Genomic DNA, 21,114 nt, shown 5'->3' with positions numbered 1-21,114 from the left:
TCCATGTAAATTTTTGGAATATTTTTTCTAGCTCTGTGAAATATGCTGGTATTTTATGTTGGTATTTTAATAGGAATTGCATTGAATCTATAAATTGCTTTGGGTAGTATGGACATTTTAATGATATTATTTCTTCCGATCCATGGACATGGTATATTCTTCCACTTGTTTATATCTTCCTCTCTTTCTTTTTTCAGTGTCCTGTAGTTTTCCGAGTACAAGTCTTTTACATCCTTGGTTAAATTTATTCCTAGGTATCTTATTTTTTAGTGGCAATGGTAAATGGTAAATGGTATCGTTTTTTTAGTTTCTCTTTCTGAGAGTTCATTAATGGTGTATAAAAATGCCATTGATTTCTGGAAGTTAATTTTGTATCCAGCTACCTTGCCAATTCATTTGTCAAATCTAGTAGTACTTTAGGGTTTTCTATGTCATCTGCAAATAATGACAGTTTTACTTCCTCCTTTCCAGTTTGGATACCTTTTATGTTGTCTTCCTGTGTGATGGCTGTGGCAAGAATTTCCAATACTCTTGAATAAGAGTGGTGAAAGCGGACATCCTTGTATTGTTCCTGTTTTTAAGGGAAATGGTTTTAGTTTTTTACCATTGAGTATGATGTTGGCTATAGGTTTGTTGTATATGGCCTTTATTATGTTGAACTATGTTTCCTCTATTCCCACTTTGCTGAGGGTTTTTACCAGAAATGGGTGCTGGTTTTTGTCGAATGCTTTCTCTGCATCTATTGATATGTCTTTTCATTGGGGCATTTAATCCATTAACATTCAAAGTGATTATTGATAGAAATGTTGCTATTGTCATTTTATTATTCATATTTATGTTGAGATGAAATTACTTATGTGCAGTTAATTTAGTCTTTAAATATTATACCATTTCTTGATTTTATTGAAAAAAAATGGTATCTCCTACTTATTGAGTATCTACTATAGTGGCATGTTCCATACATCTTCCATTTGTTGACAATAGTCCTTACAACAACTTTGCAAAATAAATATTTTTAGTTTCACTTTATAGATGATGAATTAGAGGCTTAGAGATTAACTTATATTATTCATATATAATGCATAGTTAGTAGAGAGAAAATTGGGGTTTAAACAGATATTTGCTGGCTCCAAATTATATGCTTTTTCTGCTATGGAATATTGCTTGTTCAAAATGGTACTTTGAGTAAAATTTGTTCAGCCCTTAAGAGGCAACGTATTTATTGTTACAAATATATTTATCTGAAAGTAAAGTTATTTTTGCAATCCTTCAGTCATGGTCATTTAAAGGTTTAAATAATAAGGTGATACAATAATTTAGGTTTTGCTAGTCTGCTGAAAGAAACTTGAGTTTCTGAGTCATTTCTTGATTGTAGGATCAGATCAGTGGTTACTTACTATTTAAGCTTTTGAACTTGTTTCTTGTCATCAAGTCATATAACCAAATTTACATGGCATTTGTTTCCATATTTAATAACTCCTTATCATATTTTATACTTATAATGTTAACTCATTGAATAGATATAGGCACTGGTGTGTAAGTTATTGGATTGTTCATAATGTATAATTGTTCTCATAAATTCATTTATAATTATTTCTGTTATAGAAATCTGAGTTACTTTTGAACTTTCAAGTATAGTTTATATATATTAAATTTATAGCAAATCGATTACTTTAAACCTTTTTTTATTTTTGTAATTCTTTTTTTCCTTTTTCTTCTTTAGGGGCTAAAGCAATTACATTTGGTAAGTTTGGTTTTTTGGCAGTTGAAAGAAATTGTTGTCGCTGTAGAATGTACAATTCATATTTCTGCAAGAGAAAATTGCCTTTTACCAATTTTAGGAATACTATTAAAACATGGTGTTTCTTAGTGCCAAAGAGAAAACGGGTAAATGTATTTTATAAACATGTCTGGACACCATTACGTACTAAGTACTATTCCAACTATGTTCATTTTCCGAAGTTATTTTAGGACAACTTCAAATCATTGGGCCAATCACTCAAGTATTATTGTCTGCTTATTGTTTCAATGCATCATTCTAGGGACTGAAGAAAAACTAGAAAAGACAGTTATTAATACAGTTTCTATCCTCAAGTATTTTATAATTAATCAGAAACTACTTCTTGACCATTTCTAGATTTCTGTCCTACCCACAAATAAAATAAAGAGTGTTATCTTTGATTACATGTTCTTTCTTTTCCCTTCCCTATCAGTGATTGAAAGCAGTTATTTTTTTAAAAATATTCTGTTGCTTTAGGCATGAGGCTAAAAACATATCTGTATTGCAATTTCTTTTTGCATTTAGCCCAGTCCTTTTTTTCTGTCCATAAGTATATTATTTGGTGTTATGCTTTAACAAGAAGATTAATAAACTTTTAAAGAAGATGCTAAGAGAAACGTTTGTTAAGAATTAGCAATACAGTTAATTTTCATATTGATAAGTAACATTCGATAGAAAATACGCTTTTATAAAAAAGTGTATATTTAAAATTATGTCCTTATAGTCTGGAAACTCCTGTCTTATTCGTGTATGAATTAGTCAAAGTACTATAAAGCTGAAAACAGGTATTTTAAAATTATTTTTAAAAAATTATTTATGACAGTTCTTCTATAGTTGAATAAACCTCTCCTACACTGAAGGATTTGTCTTGAAAGATCAAAGAGTTAAAATTCAATTTGTTTATTCTATATTTTAAATAGAAATGAGTGTATTATAAATGAATATCTCATGATTTAATGATTTAATGATAATAACAGTGATGTGTTAGTATATACTATGTGATTTCCTAGCAAGCTTTTCTTAGTGTTAGTTATAATTCCAAATGTTTTCAAAAACAAAGAGGAGCTTCTCCCCTTTTAACTCTGACACATGGTGACATTTTTATTTGTGATTCTATCCTTGTAAAATATAAACATGAAAATTGTCTTCATTTCTTTTTTTTAGAGTGGCAATTTGTTTTTTTAATAATTAAAATTTGATTTTAAATTACAACTGACATATAATATTATATTAGTTGCAGGTGTACAAAAAGTGATTAGACATTATATAAGTTACTAAGTGATCACTTCGATAAATCTAGTACCCATCTGACACCATACATAGTTATTACAATATTATTGACTATATTGACTATTCTGTAACTACCAATTTATACTTCTCAGTCCCTTCACCTTTTTTATCCATTCCCCCAATCCCCTCCCATCTGTCAACCGTCAAATGTTCTCTGTATCTATGAGTCTGTTTCTGTTCCACTTGTGTATTTATTTTGTTTTTTAGATTCCACATGTAAGTGAAGTCATATGGCATTTGTCTTCTTTTGTCTGACTTATTTCACTCAGTACAATACTCTCTAGGTCCATCCATGTTGTTGCAGATGGGGAGATTTCATTCTTTTATATGGCTGAGTCAAATTCCATTGTATTGATGGGCACTTAGTTTGCTTTCATATCTTGGCTATTGTAAATAATGCTGCAATGAACACATGGATATATATGTTTTTTTTTGTTTTAGTGTTTTGGGTTTCTTTGGATAAATATCCAGAAATGAACTTGCTGGGTCCCCCTTTGTCTCTTCTTATATAGCCTTTGTTTTAAAGTCTATTTTGTCTGGTATAACTATTGCTACCCTAGCTTTTTTGTTTATTTGTTTCCATTTTCATGAACTGTCTTTTTCTATTGCTTTACTTTCAGCCTGTGTCATGAGGATCTTGTTTTGTTATCCATTCAGCCTCCATATGTCTTTTGATTAGAGCATTTAATCCATTTGCATTTAAAGTAATTGATGATAGATATGTATTTATTGCCATTTTGTTATTTATATTTTGAGCTTTTTTCTTCTTAAAGAAGATCCTTTAATATTTCTTATAATACTGGTTTGGTGGTGGGGAACTCCTTTAGCTTTCTCTTGTCTGGGAAGCTCTATCTGTCCTTCAGCTCTAACTGATAACTTTGCTGGGTAGAGTAATCTTGGTTGTAGGTCCTTGCTCTTCATCACTTTAAATATTTCTTGCCAATTTCTTATGGCCTGCAAAATTTCTGCTAAGAAATCAGCTGACAGTTTTATGGGAGCTCCCTTGTAGGTAACTAAGTGCTTTTCTATTACTGCTTTTAAGATTCTCTCTTTGTCTTTTACTCCTGGCATTTTAATTATGATGTGGGCCTCTTTGGGTTCATCTTGTTTGGGGCTCTCTGCTTCCTGCATTTGTATGTCTATTGCCTTCACCAGGTTAGGAAATTTTTCTGTCATTATTTTTCAAAACGGTTTTCAATTTCTTGCTCTTTCTCTTCTCCTCTGGCAACCCCATAATGCAAATGTTGGTACACTGGAAGTTGTCCCAGAGGCTCCTTATACTATCCTCATTTATTTGGATTTTTTCTTTTTGCTGTTCAGATTGGGTGTTTCTGCTTCCTGTCTTTCAAATGTCTGATCTGATCCTCTGCTTCATCTGCTTGTGTTAGAGATTTTAGGAAAGTCTGAAGCACAAACAAAGGCAGGCCATTTGTATGGAATGGCCACTGGAAATGGCTTAGGTGGGCCTGAAAGTTGGGTGGGATGCATTCTCAGGGAATCATCAGGTTGGGGTAAAGTGTTAGCCAGACTGATGGTCCCTCAGATATGGAGTCCACCTGCCTTCTGTGAGGGAAGAGCCTAGAAAAGGAACAGTGGCCTCTGCCAGCACTTCTGTCTGAGAGAAAGCTGCCTCTCCTGCTCTCATTCTGATACCAGATAATTCATTTCCTCCCCACATGTTCATGGTGTCTTTCAAGCTGTTGCCCTAGTATTGGAGCTCTGAAGGAGGGAGTCCGAGTAATCCTGTGTGCAGGCCCTTTAAGAGGAACTGCCTGAGTCTCCAGCCGCTTTTGTCTTACTCAACCTCAATTCCTGCTGGTTTATATGAGCCAGAATTTATGAGGACCTCTCCTCCTGGCACTGAAACCCTGGTATGAGGAGCCTGGTATGGGGCTGGGACCCCTGGACCCTCAGGGGGGACCTCCATTGCCAAGATATTCCTCCCAATTTTTAACAGCCACACGTGGGAATCTTTGCTCCTCCTATCAGTCTCGATGTGGTTGCTTCTTTTAATCACGAGTTGCAGGACTTCCATTCAGCTAGGTTTCAGGTGGCTCAGAATGATGGTGGTTCTCTAGTTTAGCTGTAATTCTGATACAGTCTTGGGAGGATTCAAGTACCACATTTACCTAGGCTGCCATCTTGACCAGAACCCTTAGTTTCTTAAAATTATTCTGTTAATCAGGTCACTTGTCATTTTGATTTTTCTTTTTAATCCTCACCTGAGGATATTTTTCTCCATTGCTTTTCAGAGAGTGAGAGAGAGAGAGAGAGAGAGAGAGAGAGAGAGAGGGAGGGAGGGAGGAAGGTGGAGAGAAACATCGATGTGATAGAGACATATTGATTGGTTGCCTCTCACACGAGCCCCAACCAGGGCCAGGGATGGAGCCTGCAACTGAGATATGTGCCTTGGCCAGAATCAAACCCAGGACCCTTCAGTCCAAGGGCCGACACTCTAACCACTGAGCCAAACTGGCTAGGACCACTTCTCATTTTAAAGATAAGCAAACTCTAATGCAAGGAAATTGACTTTGTTGATTATGATTATAATACAATTAAGTGAATAATATAGATAATATTACAACTTTGAAAGTATTTGAAGTTTTTCCTATTTAACTCTGGTAAAAAAAAGAGACTAACTAATCTTCTCAGGATTTCCTTATTTGCCATGTAAATGAAGCCTCTATTGTTAATTTTAAAGATATCCAGATATCCTTTTACTGGTTCTATATCAGTGTTTCTCAATTTTATTTTCATTATCACCCTCTCCTCCTCAAGGAGCTCTTTCAACTTTTTAGACATTTTATCAATTTTATAATGTAGCCATGTCCCAGTTTTTTGCTGAGAGAACTGTGGTTTTGCAAGATTTATAACTTGCCTAAGGTCACACAGCTAAGTGCTTAAATAGAGGCCCATGACTCGTGTTTCTAGCACTAGGTACTTGAAGGGATATAAGGATTCCGGTCCTAGTGGCAGAACAAGAGCTGCACAACTCAGATTTTACAATTAAGTTATCCCTTATTCTTTACAAGTATCCCACACCCCCACTCCCGCCCCGCAGTTGCTTAAGTGTATTGTGACATTCACAAGTCCCTTATGGGAATTAATAGGTCAATTGAAAGAATATTAAAGAGAAAATTAGAGAACAGTCAGTAAAACAGCTAAAATACTTTTCTGTATCCTTTAAATATTACATGTGTATTTACTATGCTTTATATATCTCCCTGAATGTGGCATGTGTAACAGACTAGCCCAAATTGAAGTGTATTTTCAAGAGCCTTGAGTCATCCGTGGTGATTTAAAATGCATAATATGCTGATATAGGGTCTTCCCTGTGTCTTAATACGCGTCTATGCATGACAAGCTTAAATCTCATTATAAGGTGACTTTAATTACATGCTCATGATTCAGAGTTAAGAAGTTAAATAATCATTCAGTTTTTCAGCAATCTTTTTAGTCTGGAAGTGAAAGCATGTGAACTTTTCTTACTTAAAAAATTTGAGCCCAACTAGCGTGGCTCAGTGGGTGAGCACCGACCCATGAACCAAAAGGTCCCTGGTTCGATTCCCAGTCAGGGCACATGCCCGGGTGTCGGGCTCAATCCCCAGTGGGGTGGGGTGCAGGAGGCAGCTGATCCATGTCTCTCTCCCATCAGTGTTTCTCTCTCTCTGTCCCTCTCCCTCCCTCTCTTTCTAAAACTCAAGAAAAACATATTAAAAACCAAAAAAGAAGTGAAAGTATTATTAGATGAGGCATCAAGAAATGTAGGCTTTAGCCTTAAAATTTTTTTTTTTGAAGAAATACAAAGGCCCTGAAAGTCCAGTGATAATAGCAAAGTACTTAAAGGGTCCTGGAGATGTTGCTGAGGAAGGAGTGTTGACTCCTGACTTACAAATCTGATAATTTAAGGTTTACTCAGGCATATTTTTTCTCTCCTGCAAAAATCTCTTTCCAGTGTGACTTCACTTGTCCACAGACCTGTCCCTTTATTCTGTTATGTTAAATAAGATTATAAGGAAGAACAAAACCTATCCACAACTTTCTTATATTTTAGAGAATATGGAATGCATTTCTAGTGTATTAGATGTAAGTGAGACCTTTTAAGTGACTGGGTGAACCCATATTTCTTCAAAAAAATGAGACAAGCATCGTTTAATTAACACCAGATCTTGTAGGTAGAATTCTGACTTGGGTTTTTCAAAAATAAAGATGATACTTTGTATATTGTTTCAGTTTTCTCCTCTACAAAAAAAAAATATATATCATTCAATGCAATTTGATAAATATTAACTAAACACTTTCTACTATTTTCCAAGCACTGTGCTAGTTATTGGAGGTGATTAAATGAGATAATAGGTGACAAACTGATTTGCAACATTTTAAACAGTGTAAAAATAGTTCTACATCAGGGAACATTACTAAAATACTCCTTTTCTTGGAGAAAACCATTTAAAAAAAATTTTTTTTTAATTATGTAATTTTCCTACCTCAGCGTTCTCCAGTTAGTGACTAGGAACATTGGAATCACAATCATAATTTTATTAGTAATCTATAGTTTCATTTATCCCAAGTCGCACAAATATTAAATTGACTCTAATTCCCCTTTGGGATGGTTTTCTATAGGTATCAAGTGGATTTCGAAGTCATAAAGCATTGCCTTTGTACCTTAATTTTTCTTCTTCTTTCTAATTTATGAGATAATACTCTCTTATTAATTAATAAAGCAATCATTTATGTAGATTTGTTTCTCAAATTGCTGTATTTTGCTCTGGTTTCCTGTTAAGCCATCAGTCTTCACACAGTTTCTTCTAGGATTACATATATGTACTAATTAGAGTTCTAGGACTACTTTTACTTCTGTCATGTAGCTATTTTAGATCACTTTTCAATTTCTATCTTCATTTATCATTCAAATTGAAAATGGGATGTTTTTGCTGCATTTGGAAATGGTGGAATTAATGGAATGTGGTGAAGGGGGAAAAAAACTCAAAACTTTTGAAGAGCCGTGATTTATTTTATGAATATAGCCTTTTCAAGCTAACGATGTGATGCTAGGGCATACGTTAAAGAAACTGATTGGGTAAAGTACTATAAAAACTTATCTGTGGTGGAAATAGCTGTTTTTTTAAAATCACTTGCCCACATGGTAGTGCAAGTGTGTGATATCTATATATTGCTCATTTGGAACCAAATACACTTATTAGACAGATTAGCTTCAGCTTGCTTTTCCAGGATCATCTCTAATTTCCTTTGTAGTATAGATCCAAAGAGTGCGTGGGTGGGGGGGGGAATGCATGTATGAAAGATCAGTGATCAAAGCATTTAAAATGAAGCATGATGGGCTTAAAATACTTTATAATCTTCTCATCAAACAAATTTTATTTGATTATTATGACACTTTATTTTTAATATTTTATTTCCTTTTTCTTTGAAAGAAAACAGGATAAAGGGTAAATAATGCACAGTTTTTACTCTCAAATTTGGAACGTAAGGAAGCCAGACACAAAAATATAATTCCTGTCTTCCATAGTTTCATTATATTTGCCTCATAACCTGTACGTTTATCATTGTGAAATTACCCTGTATATGTTATTGTTTATGTTTTTATTAACTGTGTTACCAAAATTTTCCCCCCTCAAGGAGTCGGTGGTGCTACTGTAATAATTAGTATGCTAATTCTAGCCAAAATTATCCTGGACTGTGGAAAATCAGGGTGAGCAGAAATTCTGATGATTCAAAACATTTGTTCTTAGCTTCTTTCCAATAAAACTCGATACTTGACCATGAATAGTTTTCTTCACTTAATTGTCTTTTTAGGCATGCTTTCTCTTTATTCCTATCTATAATCACTAACCCTGCGTGAACAAACTTTGTGTCTTTTTTTTCTTTTCAATTTCTCAATATATTCAAGGACATTAACCACCTTTGGAAGGAAAATGATTTGAAAGCCAAAGTCTCCCTTTGCAGTCTATTAATCAATTTACCTTTCCCTTAGTACAACTTATGGTAGCATATGTGTGTTGTACAAAAGCAAAGAAATGTGCGGGGGTCGGGGGGGGGGAGCCAGCCTCTAACATATTGTTAAATTGCCTATAATTAGGCCTTTTTCTGAGTTGTGTTTATTGGTACATGACATTCTAGCCAAAAACAGCCCAGTGGTTAAGAGGACAGGCTCTGGGACCTGACTGCTTGGTTCCGTCCTGTGCCTGCTGTTCCTGTGCCATGTCACCGTAAACAACTTAACCTCTCTGTGCCTCAGTTTTCTCATTTGTAAAAAGCGGGAGATAGAGAACCTACCTTACGGAATTGTAGTGGGGATCAAATGAATTTCCACCTGTAAAGAAGTTAGAACATCGCTTGGCACGTAATAAGCCCTCAGATGGTAAAATAGTAACACGTAGGGAAAAAATCAGTATTATTCAAAACATCTGGCCTGCCTTGAAAATTCACATGTGAGGTATATTGTCGTGGTTGGCTCTGACATGTTCGGTAGATAAACAGGATTATTTAAATTGACCCTCTCCTAGCCCTCTGGGCAGAGGAAACGGCATGTGCAAAGGCCCCGAGTTAGGAAGATGCTATGAATGGCTGAGAAACAGAAGGATTTTATCTCATGAGTCCTTATAAAACTCATGACATATTAAAAATAAATAAATAAATAGATAACTAAATTGACCCTCTTTTGTTTTCTTGTAGGTTTTATTGCTCAGAAAACCAGTGACAAAGTTCATATAAACTTTTGAGTTATTTCTATACTTCCCTAATGCCTACGTTTTCATTAATTAATTAGGAACAACTGTATTTTAGTGCTGTTACTAAATTGCCTGTTTTAATTCTTTGGGTGATGTGAGCTATCTACTTTTGGCCCTAAAGAACTCTTTCCTTTCTCCCTAACTTAACAAATATTGTTAAGAATATATATTCAAGCCCATTATAAGCTAAAGTATGTGAATGTTCTTTAAATCACTAAGTGGCTCAGTATTTTAGTAAAACTATTAGACCATCGGGTCCTGGATTTTTAAAATAGTTTTTACTGTTCATAAAGTAGCCTCGAGGCTGTAACAGCCAATGTAGTAAAATATTACTCGCTCTTCAGATTTTTCAGAAACTTTTTAAGAATGGGACTTTTGGAGAGATAAAGAACATTTGTAACATTTTAAGTAAAAATAAAAATTAAAAAAAAAGAAAAAGAATGGGGCTTTTAAAGCCCAGCAAAAATGAAAAGAAGTCTAAGTCATATAAAATGACTTGGTACAGATGCTGCGGCAAAACCACTCTAGACAAAAAGTAAAGCACCACCTCGCGGCCTTCCTTGCGTCTGTCCCAGCTCTTCTGTCCCCCTTCCGAAGCCAGAGCCGTGGGGCTCGGCAAGCGACGGTGGAAGGCGACGAGTTTGCAGGGCGCCGGCACTGGGCCCCATCAGTTCCTTCACGTTCTTTGGTGAAACAATTGGCCGTGGTATTTTTAATAGGATGAAACGTGCTGAACCATAGAAGGAGGGAATATTTGTTTTGAGTTTTCTTGGGGGTTTTACAGCAAACCTAATTCCTCTATTTCTGAACAAGAGGAAAAGTTCAGGCAAAAAGCCCTGAGAAAACATTCTGCCTTTTAACAACACTCCACTTGCCTTATTTGAGAAGTAAAAGCCGTTGAGGGCGAGAGCTAACTTTATACATGCCTGGTTATTCTCCTGATTTCATATCATTTTTAAAAATTTTATATCAGCTTCATTAACAAATCGGTCTTAATGAGGACAGGGGAAAGAGTCAGTGAGCCCGAGGGCGGTGACGCGCCTTCGCCCGGCCATCCTTGGTGTTTGCCTGCCCGAGGACTGGCTTCTTTCAGGAGTGTCGCCTTCCATGGTGCATGCTAGCTATAAAAGGTGTGATTGTAAGCAGCTGCTGGTATTACTTTGGGATTCAGGTTTAAATAACGTAATTCAATGAGTGTTTTCCTTCTCTACTATTCAGCTCTTACTACACTCACGAGAACAACAAAGCATCCAATGTTATGTTTCATGGTCTAACTGAGACTGGTGACGGTGCCTCAGAAGTACGAAGTGGTAAATCATGAAAGGTACACGGTTCTATAAAATCCCATTTCTTGCAAACGCCCATCCGTGCTGTTGGCTCAGGATTTATCTGGTACTATTCAAGGATACTAGAGGCTTCGCCCTGGACTATTGTCAGAACTGTTTTTCTTTTTTGAACGAATGACTAACATTGACTCTTGAGGATGACATGCCATCTGTCCTTCAGCAATGCGCTCGTCACCTCTCCCTTCTTGCGCTCAGTTTATTGTAATGATTAGATGCCAGCCATGACATAAATATTTGGGGGGAGACACAAAAGGTTGATATGTTAGGGCTTACCAGTAAGAATGCCTTTATTATTATGACTATTTGATTCAGGAGGTGATTGGCTTGTATTATATTTGTTTCTCCTTTTGGCTTGGTGGCTTTCAGAGTTCCCAGTGTCGAGGGAATACTAAGATTTGTTGTAAGGTATACTATATAACTTACTAACTTTGCATTAGTTTGACACCCCAAACTAACCGATTAATTCTTCTTCATAGTCTAGCGCATGGTAACTTAAATCTTCATGTTTATTACCAGTAAATAAAATTATTTTGATTTTAACTTCTTTTTTTTAACTTTCAGGACAAACATTTATAACATTGATAGTTTTGCTTATGACGCTAGTAACCACTGGCTACCTGGCTTAGCCACAGAAGAAAAAAGAAGAAAGCTTACACAAGTATCCAGGATACTTCTAGTTTCTTATAAGTTTCTGGAAGCATGGACACAATATATGCAGTAGTGCTGTTCAGTTTGCATGCTCTCAGTTTCGTTAAGGTGCTAAGAGTGTCACTGAATCAAGAAGAAACAAATCTGTCCCAGAATCATCACGTTCGCAGCACTTCCAAGCCTCTTAAAAATAAAACAATTCGCAGGACCGGGACTAATTACTTTTCGAAAAGTGTAGGAAAATGTAGAGATTTGTTCATGCTTAGAAGTGCGCATGAAGAAAAGGAAATAAGCGATTCTTCCCCCCATTGGATTCTTAATGTTATTTTTACTTACAAGAAAATTAAAAATTAAAAACCATTCGTTGGATATTGAAAACAAACAAATTTATTGCCTGGCCTCTCTTCTGAGCAAAATTGCCAAAGTGAGATAAACCATGTTATAAAATAACCCTTCTTGACTCTAAGGCATTTTATACTTTCTTATTCCATGGAAATGCATTTGACTGGGTTGGAAAAATATTTTAAATGAAAAAGATGTTAATGACCTAGAGAATCAAGTTTCCTGGGTTAGTAGGTGGCAAAGGAGAAGTATAGAATGAAGGAATAATTCTTTCTTTGTCACCTAAGTACAGATAATTAACAAGATTTAACCCTTTACTTGTAAGATGGATCAGTGACAATTTTAATTTTGTTCTTAGGAAAAATCTTTCTTTTTGTAAAGGAATCTGTGAGAGGATGAGAGGGTCTTTTTATTAACTTAATGTCTTTGAAAGTATCTAGAGATATTACAAGATTAACAGGAAAAGATTCTATATTTCTGAAGTGATTCTAAATTATAAATCTTATTTTTTGTAATATTATGGTTATTTATATCAGTGAACACACTGGTTTTACATGTATAGGAAGAAAAGTTCAAGATGATATGTAAAGGAAAATTTATTTTCCCTAAATGAAATAAATAATTGATCAAATTTTTGCCTCCTGTAGTATTTGAAATTTACTTTCTTAAATATAAATAATTTATTTCTAAATAGAATATTCTCCTTCTGCCTCCCATAAGTAGTTGAGGATATCCTTTTGGTTATCCTAAATGTTTGGGGAAACATTTTTGGTGACTTTTAAATTATACTACGTTGTACTTTCTTAAGCATGTCATACTCTCTCAGAGTATTATATGACTTGTTACTGGTTTATCTAAAGGTAATCACATTAATTTCTAGATTCTTAATATATTCTTGTCATTTTAAGTGTTGGAATAGACTAGAATATGCACATAACTAAATATAATAATAACTTGTCACATTACGTCATCTGCTTTGTTGTTGAAGTATTTTAAAGTAAATTCCATATGCACCATGGCATTTCACTGTAAATACTTCAATATGTATTGCTAACAATAAGGATATTTTTCTACCTAACCACAATTAGTACAACTAACAAGGTTAGCAATAATTTCCTAATAGTTTTTAATATTAGGAAATTCTTTTAACGCCCCTAAAAGTACTGTGACGAGGTACATATCCACCTATTAATTCATCTGTTTGGTAACTAAGAGGGCCTGCTCTGCCTGCTCTGTGACAATCTGGTGCTTCCTGGGGTAGTAGCAAGGATAACACTGATTCAGTTATTCAGAAAAATACCTGTGAAGCCTGGCCAGTGTGGCTCAGTGGTTGAGCATCGACCTAGGATCCAGGAGATCGGGGTTTGATTCCTGGTCAGGGCACATGCCCGGGTTGCGGGCTCAATCCCAACAAGGGGCGAGGAGGAGGCAGCCAGTCAATGACTCTCTCTCATCATTGATGTTTCTCTCTCTCTCCCTCTCCTTTCCTCTCTCTGAAACCAATAAAAATATATTTTAAAAAATACCTGTGAGCCTCCTATGTGCAGGTTACCATGTTCTAGCTGCTGAGGTTACCGAGATGATAACAACAGTGTCTGCTCTCAAGTTGCTTATATTCTATCACAGAAAGACCAAAATTATATACTTATTGAGAGAAAGAATGTCAAGTTATAAGCGTTATAGTGGCCACCGGTACAGAATACAGAGGATGCCTCAGCTGTCTTTGCTAAGTGGATGCATGTGGGGCAGGGAGTGAACTAAGGACGAACAGATGAGGTTCACACGGCAGGACTGGGGACTGCAAAGCGCCACACGCTCCAGGTAGAAAAGGCTTGGAGAGAGGATGTCATTTGCTTAGTGTAGGGATAAAAATTATCAATAGTTCATTGCACCTTGATCAAATTAAAAGTTAGAACTAATGGACTCAGGTTTATAATAGCTAGAATTTTAGCTATTGGGAAGTATTGAACTTTGACGATATAGTACACTGAGTTAACCTTTATATTTGACTATTACTTCGATAAGGGTAAAAGCTAAAAAAAAATATTTAACAGTTTTCTTGAGGTAATAATATAAACAGTAGGGCATGTTGAAGATAGTGGGGCTTTCTTGTAGGATTTACAATCACTTTGTATCCCGTTATCATGAAGTTGAATAATGTTATTTTTCCCAAGGTAAGCTCTCCTATGAGATTGATTGCACTTTGAATGCAGAGATTATATTGCCTTTACTCTTGAGACCGATGCTTATTTGTTGTAAAAAATTATACCTGCTTACCACAGAAATGTGTGTTTTATATTATTTAACCCAGTAGCTCTCACCATTCAAATTCTTGGAACACTTGAACAGTCATAGTTTTTGTCCTGTTACACCCTAGCTCTGTAGTTTGGGTTAATGCCCAAAGTGGAAACGCCTCATTTTATACCCACCCAACTTGAGCGCTCCCCACACCCCATTTGCCGAAATTAAAAAACAGACTCTTCCCTGAAGTCAGTGCTTCCTTTGTAGCCCGCTCCCCTGGTGGCTGGTTCGTTTCCACACTCCCTACGCCTCAGTGTTGAGACGTGGTGGTGACACTGTCCCTCTTCCTGTGGCCACTACTCCCGTCTCAAGTCTCCCAAGCACACTTAAAAAAGAGCCACTGTTCTTTCCCTCTGCAGGGCAATTTACTACAATGGTATCTGTTTTCTGTATAGTTTTCTTTCTCCTAATTCTAGACAGGTACCAAATTTGGGCCTTCGTTGTCACAGAGGAACATCATGACACGATGGAAGCAGGACTTCTTGAAACAATTCTGTTCGTTGCTCTTCTCTGCAACCCAACCACTCATCATGGCCTGAGCGGGGAGGGAGGGGAGAGAAGAACCCGGCAGCGAGAAGGTTCCCTGGGGATGTTGCTAATGGCCTTCAAGTCCCCAAGCCAGGCATCCTGACAGTGTCTGGGGTGGGGAGGGAAGGGCCCAGAAGCGAGTGATGGGAACTGCAGTGTTACAGTTAGAGTTTGAAGTTGGGATTTGTTAAAGGATTAGGTGTGCAGTTAAAAAAAGAAAAAGAGGAATTAAGGGTGACACCGAGATTTTTAGCCTGAGCAACAGAAAGAGGGAGGTTGCCATTTCTTGAGCTGGGGAAGACTTTTGCAACAGGAGGATCAGGAGTTTGTTTTGAGACCTGGGGAGTCTGAGATGCCTTTTAGACATCGAAGGGGAGACGGTGCATAAGTCAACAGTCCAGGAAAAGCCGACCCTGAGAGGCTGAAACGGAGACCAGGGGGACAGAAATTGGTGATAACCAATATCGGTGAATATAGACAGCCCTTTTAAAAGTTTTGCAGAAAAGTTGGGACAGAAAAATAAGACGTTTGCTGACAGGTAATGTGGGATCAAGAGAGGCTTTATTTTAAATATGGGGGAAATTGTCACATCGTTTGCTGATGGATGTGATGCAGGGGAGAGAGGGGGGCATCTCTGAAGTCCCTGCGGAGGTGAAAGGAAATCAACTCCATCCTGAGCAGCAGTGCAGCTGATGGGTAAGGGCATAGATTCTGGAGACAGGCTACCTGAGCTCAAGCTGGCGTCCTGCCACTTAACAGCTGTGTGACTCTAGGACCGTTTCTTGTCCGTGTGCCTTAGTTATCTATCCAGAAAGCGGTGCTCCATTCGTAAAGTCAGGATACATAGCATTTTATGAGAATTAATAAACAAAGTGCCCAGAATAGCGGCAGCCACAGAGAAAGTCCTCAGTAAGTTTTAGTTCTGTTTAGTGCACAAGTAGAAAAATTGGCCTTAGATAGAAGCATATAAGGCAGATCATCTGCAGGTAACAGGCAGGAAGGTGGCATATAAGAGCGCAGTTTTCTATTTTCTCAGTGAGGTATAAAGCCAGGCCGCCATGAGAATGGTATACATGAGGAGGCGTTACATGTTTGAAGAGAGGAGGCGAAGGGAAGGACTAGAAAAATTCAGTAGAATGCGTGGGTGGCGCGAAGGGCCCAGTGGACGTGCGTGCCCGTGGATCTAGGGTGCAGCCATGAAGCTTGGAGAGGCCTGGATATCTAAGGGCACTGCAGAAAGGAGACAGTGCTGGCGCAGTCTCATGGCCTGAGAGTCAGAGGAAAGGGGTTTGTGGTGAGGAAGGAAGGAATTGGTCTGCAGATAGCAATGATGTAAAAAACAGGGCCCACATCATGTCCAGGCTTGATAATATGTGGAGTGAGCCTGGAACACCCTGTGGTATCAGAAGTTCAGGGTTCTGAAAACTAAGGAAGGTTCAAAAAATGATGCTGATATATCAAAAGGACTCAGGAGCCAACGTGAGCAAGCTCCTACTGACAATTAGAAAAACAAAAACAATGGTGGTAATGATGGAAATACTAGATCATAACACATAGAAGAAATAAGATACAACACATAAAATACAGATACAGCATATCCAATGTTCTTTTAGATAAATACTAAAATTGATAGGCTTCACATGCACATCTTTTATAAGTACTGTATTTTTTAAATTAAAATTTTTATTTTGAGATAGTTGTAGATTTACAAGTTATTCAAAGAAATAACCCAGAGAGATTCTATGTTCCCTTTGCCCATTTTCCTCCAATTGTAGAAAAATTGTACATTGTAATATATATTGTAAAAAATACATTGCATTTAAAAAACAATAAATAATATGTTGTAAAAATATCACGATCAGGATAGAACAGACATAGGTAAATGTTTCTGCTGGCCACTTTTCACTTTTCTTTCTCTAGTCATCAACTTCCTGGGAATAAAGCTTAGTTGTGGAATATTCAGTAGCAATAACAGCAGCTGCTTCCTGACCTCCATACCATGACTTCCATGGCATGGCCTTGTAGTCAATCATTCAAAAAACAATTCTCTGACTCTTAGCCTTCCCAACTCTTTCTTTTAAAGAAACACAGAGGGATTTTTATTTTCTGCACTGAAATGTGGCTAATTCAATGTTCCACACATTTTAACAGTTTTTATTTTAATCTGTTTCTTTCTCTTTGCTATAAAATATTGCCTTCCAATCCACTGATTTTTCTCTGAAACTGTGTCCACTATAGAGGTACTAGTATTTGAGATTGTAATTTGAAATGATTGCATTGTTCATGTCCAAGGTTTCTAGTAATTTTATATATGATCCATTTAGTTTGTAATTCATACCTACCTGTTTTTGTTTAGTTATTAATGAATGTTTATCTTTCATTAATTTCCTAAGCATACTTATTTTGATGTCTCAATCACAGTTTTGTATTTAAAAGAATTTAATCCATAGTGAATTCCTGTCTAAATGTTGATTTTATTGGCTGTCTCTTGTAACATTACACTTTTTTCACACATTTTGCACTTGTAATTTGCATTTTTTTGACAGCCCGTCTTTTCTACTGGCAAGAAGAAGGGAATTCTCTTTCTAAATTTATGAACACTTTTTTTTGAAAGCTAAAATACAATTTTATTATTATTATTTTACTTTTTAGCTGAAGTTGAAAGCATATATAAAACCTTAAAATACATTTATAAAAGTTGCCTGACAAGTTGAAACAACAAAAAATTCTGCATATTACATTACAGCATATTCAATGTTCTTTTAGATAAATACGAAAATTGATAGGCTTCACATGCACATCTTTTATAAGTACTGTATTTTTAAAATTAAAATTTTTATTTTGAGATAGTTGTAGATTTACAAGTTATTCTAAGAAATAACCCAGAGAGATTCTATGTTCCCTTTGCCCATTTTCCTCCAATTGTAGAAAAATTGTACATTATAATATATATTGTAAAAAAAAAATTGCATTTAAAAAACAATAAATAATGCGTTGTAAAAATATCACAATCAGGATATTGACATACAATCTACGTATCTTACTCAGATCCCTCAGTTTTACTCAGACTCATTTGTGTGTGTGTTTATTGAGTTCTGTGCAACTTTATCGGTCATGTAGGTTCACTCCTCCAGCGCCACAGTCAAGGTAGTCACTTCACCGCCACAGGGATCCCTTCTGTTGCTCCTTTATAACCACACCCACCCCTCTGCTGACAACACTCCACTCCCTGCCCCCCATTTCTGACCCTTGGCAGCCACAATGTTTTTCAATCTCTAATTTTGTCATTTTAAAAGTGTTGCATGACAGAGTCACACAGTTGTAACCTTTTGAGATTGGCTCTTTCACCTGAGTACTCTCTAGAACCTCAGCTATGATGCTCCAATACTGTTTCTACCACGAGGTCAAGTTACTTCAACATCCCATGCCTGAATTTCCTCACCTGCACAGTGCGGGTGATGATGTCCACCTCATAGGGTTGTTCTCTGTAGCATATGAAAGGTTTTTTTTAGTATCTAGGCACCATCTCTATCTGTTTGAATTCTAGAACCTCCACAGTTTTGTAAAAATTGTGCACAATGTGCTGTTCCTGGGCAATTTCATATCTCCAAGGGGCCGAGAAAGATGGAAATTTTGTTACTATTCACAATACCATTGCTTTTTAGAATCTGTTTATATCGTTATAGATCCTCTTGCCCCTGTGTTTTCCTAATACCATTTGTTCATGGTTAATTATATCATTACAAATTAAGTTGATCACCCATTGCGCCACCTATGAAAGCTGGCTTTCGATGACTCTAAAAGGTTGTTAGTGTGACTCACTGATGATGACCACACATGCAGGGGTTATCCAGGCAGGAAAATGTGAATAATAATTCATTTTCTAGTCATGCTATGTTTACTGTTGGGAATTTATGGTATGTATTAGCCTTGGATTCTTTAGGATGTAATCACTGCATTCTTAAAATGGAAGCTCTTTCAAAATGAACTGCATTCTTGACTGCCACATATTGCCACCAGCTGGGAGGCCCTTCAGTGGAGTGGAAAAGCAGCCACTCCTACAAAGAATGCCCAGCTGGCATGGCCTAGACAGACCAAGAACAGTGTGACATCTCTGCCTGGGTTGGAGGCAAGAGGGAGCAGTGAGAGGTGACCCCTTGGCCTTGTGGAGCAGCAGTCTGGAAAGGGGGGAAGATAAAATTGGCCACCCCTGGAGAACTGCCTTACACACAGGCCAGAGGAGGGAGTGGGTATCTGTTCTGGTTGCCACCAAGAAGGGCACAGAGGATAAAGGACATCTGCTACCAATTCTAACCGTCCTCAGATGGTGGCATCTTTGGAACAAATACACTCGGGACAAATAGGCAAGAGCTGTCGCAAGGGCCACACACATTCACAAGCCCCAGGGTTGGTGGTGGGTGGTAGCCCAGAGACCTAAACTGAAAAGATGTGAATAATCTCTAGTAAATCTAATCTAATACTAATATTAGTATTAGTATAAGTTCACTTTCTTCAAAGCAGTATAATAAGAAGAAATATAGTTACATAAAAGCTACACCAAAAATAATTGGATCTTTGCTGCTTCGGGTGGAGTTGCAGAGTACAGCAGAGTCTCAGTGATCATTTCATTGCAAAGTATCAAGTTATCACTTATGAGATGGCTACAGACTGAACTGTGCCTCCCCCCCCCCCCAGTTTATATGTTGAAGCCCTAACCCCAAAGTGGTGGTATTTAGAAATGGGGCCTGTGGGGGGTAATTAAAGTTAGATGAAGTGGAAAGGGTGGGGCCCTCATGATGGGATTAGTATAAGTAGAAACACCAGAGCTCTTTCCCTCTCCCCCCCTTCTGTCCCTCCCCCTCTCCCTCTCCACAATGTGAGGACACAGTGAGACGGCAGCATCTACAAGCCAGGACGAGCTCTCACGAGAAGCTCACCATACTGGCACTCCGATTTGGGGCTTCTGATTTCTGTTGTTTAAGCCACCCAGTCTATGGTATTTTGTTATGGCAGTTTGAGCTAATACAATGGCCAAATACAGTATTCATTATATTGTTAGTTTATAGAATAATTGATAAATTCACTTTATACTTGATATAATGTACACTTGATACATTAAATTTTGAACTGAAAAGTACATTAGGATCTTTAGCAGTATGATTTTGTGCAAGACGCCTAACCTCTCTGTTTCTTAATCTATAAATATTATAGCAGAGTGTCAATATTTGTAGAGTGCTTAGAATAGTGCCTGGCACATAGTACACTATGTGTTTATTAAATTTTAAACACAAGTAAACAAAACAAGGCATATTTCTAAAGCTATTTATCTGCATTTATATGTTTTAATGTTATCTTTTTACTACAGAAAATAGTTCAGGTCCAATGCCTCCTGTGTTTGTTTTTCTCCTTGGGCCTTTTCATGACTATTAATTAAGGGCTGTTGCTAATTAATATATTATATTTCTCTATGTTGTAATTCAGCAGGGATGCTGAGGACTTTAAACCATAGATTTCCCTTTCCCTCACTCAAAACTTCTTAAGGACAGAAAGTTTTTAGATTAGGAGAGAAAAACTTTTTCATTAATAATTTAGATTTTTCTACACAGCTACATGTATGGACTTTATTTCTCCTCTCTTCAAAGTGCACTATTAGCTTTAGCCAATGATGTTATAACACAGTTTAATAAATAAGTATTTTTATTTGGAAAGCAACACTTTCAAATAGAGAAACATGTTCAGATTTGGTTCTCTGAATATTAATTTCTTCATCCGATATAAATAATGGTTGTTTTTGTAAACATGATGACTGAAAGACATGTACTTCAATTTTCCTTCTTTTTAAATGTGTTTTTTATTGATTTTAGAGAGAGACAGGGAGAGACAAAGAAAGAAACATCAATGTGACAGAGAACCATTGCAGAACTGGCTACCACGCAGTGCATGGAACAATGCCCAACCCACTGAGCCACACCAGCCAGGGCTGCACTTCCATTTTCTTTGAATCTAGGGAGTTTCATTATTGCTGCTTTATTGTTTTTATTTCAGAGAGAGCCCATTCTAAATATTAAGGATGCTATCTTGATATTTTAACTTTTTTTGGAGGCTTAGAGACTCCTCTAGATATATG

The 21,114-nt window shown here is 36.7% G+C and overlaps 1 protein-coding gene across 11 annotated transcripts in view; it reads left to right on the top strand.

Moving 5' to 3' along the window:
- Nucleotides 1-21,114, top strand: part of CD55 (CD55 molecule (Cromer blood group)) — a 56,486-nt gene that overhangs the window by 18,374 nt on the left and 16,998 nt on the right. For 2 of the 11 annotated variants that reach the window (XR_013997754.1, XR_013997755.1), the window contains 3 exons: nucleotides 1,724-1,744; nucleotides 11,041-11,146; nucleotides 11,730-12,786. Coding sequence is in view for 9 of the 11 variants with exons in the window: in XM_081122012.1 (XP_080978138.1) it covers nucleotides 1,724-1,744; nucleotides 8,711-8,783; nucleotides 11,730-11,889 (254 nt within the window). In the remaining 2 variants the exon portion in view is untranslated. Of the gene's footprint in view, nucleotides 1-1,723; nucleotides 1,745-8,710; nucleotides 8,784-9,766; nucleotides 10,233-11,040; nucleotides 11,195-11,729; nucleotides 12,793-21,114 lie in introns of those variants that run through there. The other 9 variants (XM_081122012.1, XM_081122007.1, XM_081122010.1 and 6 more) reach the window with 7 other exon arrangements.

The sequence above is a fragment of the Miniopterus schreibersii genome, assembly GCF_964146895.1.
Source record: "Miniopterus schreibersii genome assembly, chromosome: 19".
In the NCBI taxonomy this organism is placed as follows: domain Eukaryota; kingdom Metazoa; phylum Chordata; class Mammalia; order Chiroptera; family Miniopteridae; genus Miniopterus; species Miniopterus schreibersii.
Note: the sequence above shows the minus strand (reverse complement) of the source record. Positions and strands in the feature narration are given on the sequence as shown.